This window comes from Physeter macrocephalus, chromosome 7, assembly GCF_002837175.3.
Source record: "Physeter macrocephalus isolate SW-GA chromosome 7, ASM283717v5, whole genome shotgun sequence".
Lineage (NCBI taxonomy): Eukaryota > Metazoa > Chordata > Mammalia > Artiodactyla > Physeteridae > Physeter > Physeter macrocephalus.
Genome location: NC_041220.1, coordinates 76,930,697 through 76,939,574, shown reverse-complemented (window position 1 = coordinate 76,939,574; position 8,878 = coordinate 76,930,697). Strand labels below are relative to the sequence as shown.

The following is an 8,878-nucleotide window of genomic DNA, read 5'->3' as shown; positions in this document are numbered from 1 at the left end:
CTACTGCGCCCGTGTGCCACAACTACTGAAGCCCACGAACCTAAAGTCTGTGCTCCACAATAAGAGAAGCCAACGCAATGAGAAGCCCATGCACCGCAACGAAGAGTAGCCCCCACTCACTGCAACTAGAGAAAGCCCGCACGCAGCAACAAAGACCCAACACAGCCAAAAATAAATAAATAAATTTATTAAAAAAAAAAAAGACTACAGTAATTCTGGGCATTAATATAATTATAGAAACAATAGTCATAAAATAAATGGTTTATGTCTATAATATTAAAACTCTCAGTTATTAAATAAGCATCATATTAACTAACTTTAATGATATCTTTTTTTTAATGATATCTTTTTTTGTGGGAAGAGAGAACACTTTAAAACTTATAATCCTTGAGAAAGATTAGTAAAGTTGTAGCTTCTTCTGTTCTCTGTTTTATACATGTTTAGAATCAGGCAAGCAAAAATTCCCTTTCACAACGATTGTTCACTAAAAATTTATATATATATGTATTTGGAGGTAAAAGAATTTTTTCTTCTACCTTGAATGGGTTTTTCAGGCTGATTAATAAAAATGTTAATTGAAGCTACCTGCTTTACTTCTGTTCGCTCTTTTAAACTAATTTAGTTTTCTAGTTCCTCAATCACTCCTTTCTTCTTTATTTATGTAGAATTAATATTACTAATTCCTATTCTGTAAGCTCTACACTAGAGGTGACATTACAACTAGAGAAATCTGAGGATTAATATGCATCCGTGTTGTTATGACATAACTGAGCATTATACTTACACTTTGTACACCACGTCAAGAAGCAAAGATGCCACAGGGATAAATAAGAGGCCTGTCCAAAAGACTCCGGAACTGAACAACATGGCTGCCTGAGTAAAAGCATCAGAAACAGTATTACTTTAAAAACCAAGAAATACATCATTCATGTTTAGTTTTTATATGATTTCAAGTAAAATAATTTTAAGAATCTAATTCTGCAAGAGAGTATACAATAACTCTGAATTCAAAATTGTGAAATATTTGGAATTAAAAGCCAAATTTATTAAAACATGCATTTACTACATTTCTTTTTTTCCCTCAAGTAGCTAATACAACAAAGTTTATCATGTGACAAATCTTTTCATAGTTTTATGTGAAATTTTTATTACTGTGATCAAAATAATGGAGTAATAAATTTTGACCTTCTTTTATAACTTAGAATATAAAAATTTATCTTTTTGAGCAAACTTCAAACATACACTGGATTAAATTCTCTTATAATACAACATGTAAAATCAATCCTAATTAAAAACTACATTTACTATTTCTGGCACATAAATATTTACTTTTCTAAAATACTGCACGATACTAAATGATCATCCAGATAAATCATGAATACAGTATAAACAAATTAATTAAGGAATTTATGAAAAATAACAATTTGATATTAGATAGGAATAATATTAATTTTTGTTCAAAGATTTACATAACTTGTTTTGGTGCATCCTGGTATTGCTAAAGTCAAGTGAAATGTTTAGTATGTAAAACCCAAATAAAAGTGTATTAAAATAACTTTAAGCATTCCTTTGTATTAAATCCCAAATTGCTATATCAGAGCCTTTGGGGTTGCAAAGAAAATGATTCTATAATAAAAATCAACAAATTCTATTAGTTATTTGTGATTATAATAAAAAAATCCCTTTATAATGTAATTAGAGTACTAGAGCTTAAAAGGGATAGTGTCACATAATAAAACCAAAAGGAATATTTTGCTTCACTTCGAGTCTATTTATTTATCAAGAATAAATTTGCAGTACCTATTTAAATCCATAAACGTATTGTTATAACTCCATTCTGAAGTAGCCAACTAACGCACACACATTTACATCCCACTAAAAATCATGCAAGAATTTTTTTTTTAACCAGGTCAGGAATTAAAAATGATTTAGAGTTTAATTCGTACAGGCAGGTTCACAATTACACATAAACAGTCCTAATCAATCAATCCTTATCAAATATAAAGATGACTAATTTTAAGTTGTGTTTCAGATTACCTATTCATTTTTGACTCTCATCTGGAAACCAGGAGCTGCTGTTTAAAATTTTTTCTACATTAACACAAGCTTATTGATACGGACTCTTGGTACAAGGATACTCAGGTTTCCCTCTATCTAGGCTGACACAGCTCTGAACACGTTAAAATAAGAACATGCTATTACCCAAAATTTCAGAAAGTAAATGTTTCCACGTGGATTCAATGGAACGGCACCCACATTCTAGATACCACCAAGACGAAAGATATTCACATAAAAGTCATTTTATTTTATAAGCAAAACATGATCTTCGACATGCTTGCTGACATCCTCAATAGTGAAAACCAACAATAACTGTGTAATAGGAAATGTCCATCAAGTCAATGGGTTTTGTTTAGTTGGAAGGAAGCTTTTGAGTTAGGTAATGACTGCAAAATGGCACATTTCTTTTTCCTTCTACGGGAAAAAGGTAAGATGAGATTCTAAGTCATGTAACTGAAAATACCTCTTTTACTTGGCTTAATTTTATAATCTCTTTTAATTTGGGGGCAAGAGAAGAAAGATTTATTCTTGCTTTTGCCACCCTGTATTAAATGTCCACTGGTGGGGATGGAGGCCGCTAATTCTGACCATTGTGATGTTAACTATGACGGGGAGACTGGCGCCCACTATTCAGTCCACCAGCCTTTGGCTTTGCAAATGAACGCCATGAATTGAAGGCAAAGAAGTTTTTCTGCGTCATATCTGAAAGCCTGTCAGATTTTTTTTTCTTTTGCAGAGTTAATCCAAACCTAAAAGATTTAAAGCCGACATTCGCATTAAAGACAGAGAGCCTCTTTGTATTTTTTGGAAGAAGAGGGGGGGAAAATAAAATCCCACAGAGGTATTTCCTTCCTTTCTGTACAAGAAAGCTCCCCCTCACTCTGTAGAGACCATTTTTGTCTCTAACTTTTCACATCTCTCCACTCGCAGGCAGGTCAGCTGGGAAAAGACGCCCGATCACGCAGACAATGGCGGGGAACAGGAGCAGCCTGTTCGGGGCCGGGCTTGCGCTCCCTCCGAGAGCGGCTGGCAAGTCGCTCCTAACATGGGAGACTGGGGGGCCACGCCAAGCAGGCCCGACGCCCCTCCTCGAGGCCCTTTGAAACCAAATGGAATCTGCCACAAAAGTGCCTGCCGGGGGAACTGAGAAAGGATCAGCCCGGGGAGCTGCAAAGCCAGTACACTTGAGGGCACAGGTCCTGCTCCGAGAACAAACAATTGCTTGTCTGCAGAGCGATGCTGTCTCAGCATCGGGCCACGCGGGCTTAAAAAATGAACCATCACTGCCTGAAAATGCAAGCTGCGGCAGAGGAATGAGGAATTGTTTTGAAATTTCCCTGTGAACTTGCAGAGAAAGAACGTTTGAGAAAATCCTAGCTCACGTGCAGTTAGCTAAGCCGAGGGGCTTGAGCAGACAAGAGGGCTTACCTTCTGACCCACAGTGAGGTGACCCCTTGGTACCCACGTTCCCACACAGAGAGGAACACTTACTTTTTCACCTGCAGTGTCTCCCATGTTCAGTCTTGGAGGAGAGAATTTCTATGTGCTACCTGCCTACAAACTTTCAGCAATGCGCTTCTTAAGTCTGCCCCTCCTTTTACCCTATAAATGTCCAAGTGGGGGACTAGGATGCTGATTCTTCACTTAAGTACAGACACTATCTAAATAAGAAGGCTCCTTGGGGAGTCCTAAAACTATATCCGATCCGCAGACCCCAACTAGAGCAGGGCTGGTGATAAACAGCCCTGGAAGTGATGGTGGCTCTGCCTGTCCCAGCTCTCAGAGATGGAGGGAGTAACTTCGGGGTCTCTGCTTCCTCAGCTGTAAAGTGGATTGTAAGAATTAAACCAATAATGTTTATAAAGTGGCTGCTTTTATTACTACCACTGATTATTAACAAACGTTCCTTTCTTCATTTTAATTTTCAAATTCCTTTAAACACTCTAGTCTTGTGTTCTTTTCAGTAATCTCTCCCATGAGCTTCAAGGAAGGAAATTTTTATCACAACATCAAATTAAGTGTAAGTTTATAAATGTCATGGTTTTCATCACATTAACATCACAGTATAAACTCATCTCAAGACTGAAACTGGCCGAGTAACTGAACCCTAATAAATTGCCATTCATCTCAATTTGCTAATGTAGGAAATGGAGATAAAATTTTTTTCATAAAAATTATTAAAGATTGTATGGGCAGAATATATTAATTTGGAAGGGAAAATTCAGAAAACAGTGCTGTAAAAGTTGGTTAGTTTTTTCTGTCGGGGGGGAGGGCAGCAAGATAAATTGATATAAATAACGTAAGTACCAGAGGAGTTACGAGTTAATGTTAATAACAACAACAAAAAAACAAGAAGTGATTATTAAGTGTCTAGATAAAACTTTATAAAAGGACTTTCTAAGCTTAAAAACAGTGGAAAAAAACTATAAAAAGAAATGCTTTAAAGAACTGATCCATGAAAATGGAGAAGTTCGACGTGTTCAAAAAGAACTTAACTAAAAAATAAATGATACATAAGAACTTGGGAAAATGGCTGCCATAAGTATATGAAATTCTGCACTAAAACCTGATTATAAAAATAGACCACTTATCTTCATAAGAATAGCTAAGATTCCAATAGATAGGCAAAAGACCTGAGAAGGTATTCACAAAAGCAGCAGCAAGTAATCAATAACATGGAAAAATGCTGGGCCTCTCTGTAGTCACAGAAACATTACCAAATTAGATCAGATTTAAACAATTCATGATCACACTTGGGGGACTGGGGAGGTATATGGTGAAACAGGTATGTGTAGTAATTTACATTCCCATCAGCAATGTACTCGCCTTTGGGAAAGGTAATTGACACGTGCATCAAGAACACAAACATTCATTCCCGTTAATTTGATAATTCAACTTCTGGGACTATGTGTTGAAATTTGGTACAACTTTTACATATAGGTTAATATCCAATGAAACTGTTCTGTGGTCACTAGTCCTGAAAGCGCTCCCTCCAAAAGCCTGTCATGGCCCAAGGCTTCGTAAAGGTATAAACAAACCACAGCATACCCCTCCTGGAGAGTCACAGGGCAGAGTAGCGTATTTAAGGCTTTGAGAAATCACAGTAAAGAACATACTGAATAGTTTTTTAAACCAAGGTTTCCAAAATACATTTATCGACCATGGAACACTTTTTCCTATATACTGCTTTCTAACATCCCAAGAACTAATTTTGCGGAATGCAAATATTCACTGTGCGTTTTTTAAAAATAGTAAAACATCAGTGAAAACTAACAGGAAAAACTACGTGGCTGGTTAAATAAATGTACGTCTATATGAGATAATATTGTCCAAGCTATTAAAGATGCTGTTCAAAGAGTGTAATTATTAGGAAGCTGATTGTTTGGACAAGTCCTGAATAAAGGGAAAGGTGGACTATCCTGGCATTCTCTTAGGAGCCTTCTGTTATCATATACACACACTCCCTGGGAAGGTTGGAGGTTTCTATTATCTACATGGGGATCAGTCAGGGTCTCTCCCTGTGGCTTAGATCTCTTGCCTGTGCTTCAAACACAGACCAGCCAGCTCTGAACTTCAATGTCAAAGAGGCACTTCAAACTTAATACATTCCCCAACTGAACACACACTGTCTTCCTCCCAGACCTGCTCTTTCTTTGTGCAATCTCTTCAGGGAATGGCTTCATCACCACCTGCCTGAGACAGAAGCTGGGCTCTGTTCTTGAACTGTCTCTTGATACTATATCTGCTTGATCACCAGGTTCTGTTGTGCTTTAGTATCTTCAGACCTATCTACTTCTGTCTCACCCTGCTGCCATTATTTCAGTCCAAAACTTGCCTGTCCTCCTAATAGCCTCATGCGTGGACTTGCTGACTCCCGTCCTGCTCTGCTTCTAGCCAGTCCCCCTACTGCAGCCAGAGCCACAGTGCAAATTAGCTTTGAGCGGTTCTTGGATTAAACCCTTTCAAAGGCTTTATACCACCCTCAGGATGGAGTACAAAAATCCTTAATATGATTTCATGACCTTTCCTACCTGACTTCTGATTATGTCCCCTACATCATCTCTCAAGCCAGCCCCCATCTCTAGCTTCACAAAGTGTTTCAGATTTTGGAATCTGCCCAAGCTTACTCTCGTCCTTGGACCCTGTATCTGTGACTCCTGTTTGCTCTTCAGTTTTCACATCAGCTGTCACTTCTTTCCTTAGACTTGGGTTAGCTGACCTTACTTTGTGCTTCCACTTTGGTGGTAACTATTACCCATTTTCTAGTTACAGACTATAATCCCTGTAAGAGGAAGAAATATATCTTGATGAATTCTTACAACCCAAGTGCTTAACCACCAGCCAGGTGTTCAATAAATAATTGTTGAATAAATAAGTTCTTACAACCTAGTGTTTAGAGAGATTAAAGGTCAAAAAACACCAGAGCCTTGGGACTATATTCCTGAGATGTTGTTTGGCTTTCTTGTGCTCTGGCATGGAGTTATTCTGGGAGCAGTTATAACTAGATATTTATGTGATTTGGGGAGAGGGGGGAGAAGGGCTTGATTCAGCTCCCTAACCATCCTTTTCCAATAGAGGTCATTTTATCTGTTACAAAAGCTGAGTGACATGCATTAAAAGCTAAGTATGTTAAATTACCTTCCCCATCCCCCTTTTGAATCAACAGAAATATTTTGGCGAATCCAGGGAAAGTATGATAACTAAAAGTAACAATTTTTTTGGCGGGGGGAAGGAAGGGATGTAGAATGGTCAGGAAGACAAGGAAGGTCTCATACTGGCATTAATGAAGACTTTTCTTAACTACACAACGTGACTATTTTGCTACGTTAAATAAAAATATAAAACCCCAGTCTTCCCTGTCTCGGCAAATATAAACTTTATTCTTCCAGCTGCTCTGGCCAAAAAACTTGCTTTTCCTCCTTTTCTCTCAGACCACACTTCCAATCCATTGGTAAATCTGATCTGCTCTATTTAAAATAAAATCCACATATCAATGTTTATAGCAGTATTATTCACAATAACCAAAAGGTGGAAACATCAACAGATGAATGGATAAACAAAATGTGGCTTACACATATCATGTGCTATCATTCAGCCTTAAAAAGGAATGAGATTCTGGCGATTGCTACAAATAGATGAACCCTGAAGACATTACGCTAAGTGAAATAAGCCAGATACTAAAGGACAAATATTATATGATTCCACTTACAAGGGGTACCTAGAGTAATCAAGTTCAGAGACAGAAAGTAGAATAGTGGCTGCCAGGGGTTGGGGGGAAGCAGTAATGGGGAGTTATTGTTTGATGGGTCTAGAGTATCAGGTGGGGAAGATGAAAAAGTTCTGGGCGTGGATGGTGGTGACAGTTGCACAACACTGTGAATGCACTTAATACCACTGAACAGTACACTTAAAAATGGTTAAAATGATAAATAGTAAGTCATATATATTGTATCAAATAAATTTAAAAATTAAAGAGATTCTAAGGGCAAAACCCCCTTCTCCTTAAATCCAGAGTCTACCCACTTCACAGCCCCTCCCCCGTGGCTCATGCTCCACCACCTCACTCGTCTGGATTCCCCCCCACGGCCTTATCATGTGTGCCTTTCCTCCTGTTCCCATAGCAATCTGTCCTCAACACAGCACCCAGAGCAATCATTTAAAGGAAGCTTCCGCATAGCACAGGGAGATCAGCTCGTTGCTTTGTGACCACCTAGAGGGGTGGGATAGGGAGGGTGGGAAGGAGGGAGACGCAAGAGGGAAGAGATATGGGAACATATGTATATGTATAACTGATTCACTTTGTTATAAAGCAGAAACTAACACACCACTGTAAAACAGTTATACTCCAATAAAGATGTTAAAAAAAAAAAAAAAAAAGCCAGACTGTGACTGCGCTCAACCCTCCAGGCACTCGGGAGTCTAAGTGCATCTTTACAATTGTCTCTTGGCCAGGGATGCTCTGCCCCATCCCTCTAGCTCTTTTATTACTCACACTCTCCTGCCCTCCTGCTTCCGCACTCTGGCCTCCTCAGTGTCTCAGCACTTGGCCATCTCTCCTGCCTGCAATTCTCTTCCTGCAGGCGGCCTCAGGGCCTCCTCACCCCACTTCCGGTCTCTGCTCTGAGGTCATCTTTGCAGTGATCTCCCACGGCCACTGCACCTAAAGCAGCACCACACCGCCACTGCGGTACTTTCCAGCGTTTTTCCTGCACTACAGTGCTCCACAGCACTTACCATTCGCAGGCTCCAGAATATACTTTTGTTTTTCTCTCTTTCTTCTCAAGAACATACGCTCCCGAGGGCAGGCCTTTTCTCTTTTGTTCACTGCTGTATCTCCAGAACTTAGACTAGTCCTTTGATATATATTTGTCAAAAGAATAAATGATGTAATCAAAGATTAGTACACAAATTAAGGGTAGAAAAAGACTGGACTCATATGTTTACAGGGATTACCTTTGGGTAGTGAAGCTGTTGTTTTTTTTCCCTCTTTTTGCAGAAGTTTATTTAATGACTGTAAGTTAACCATATAATTGAAAACTTTTTATTATGAATTTTATTTAAAAAGCAAAAACATCAATTTTTACTGATATGGGAGGTATTCAGAGGAAGAGGCCAAGGCTACAGCTAGTCAGACGAGGGAGGGTCCATTGTCTATGACCCATTTCCTACTCCTGGTTCACCAGCTGAATCAGAAAGTGAAGAATAAGAATTTAGGGAAATAGGGCTTCCCTGGTGGTGCAGTGGTTGAGAGTCCACCTGCCGATGCAGGGGACATGGGTTCGTGCCCCAGTCTGGGAAGATCCCACATGCCGCGAAGCGG

The 8,878-nt window shown here is 38.8% G+C and overlaps 1 protein-coding gene across 1 annotated transcript in view; it reads right to left on the bottom strand.

The window, feature by feature from the left end:
- The window catches only part of ATP8A1 (ATPase phospholipid transporting 8A1), a 242,227-nt gene that overhangs the window by 14,986 nt on the left and 218,363 nt on the right, over positions 1 to 8,878 (bottom strand). Inside the window, exon 34 of the mRNA XM_028492008.2 lies at positions 785 to 873. Within this exon, the coding sequence (XP_028347809.1) occupies positions 785 to 873 (89 nt within the window). The remainder of the gene's footprint in view (positions 1 to 784; positions 874 to 8,878) is intronic.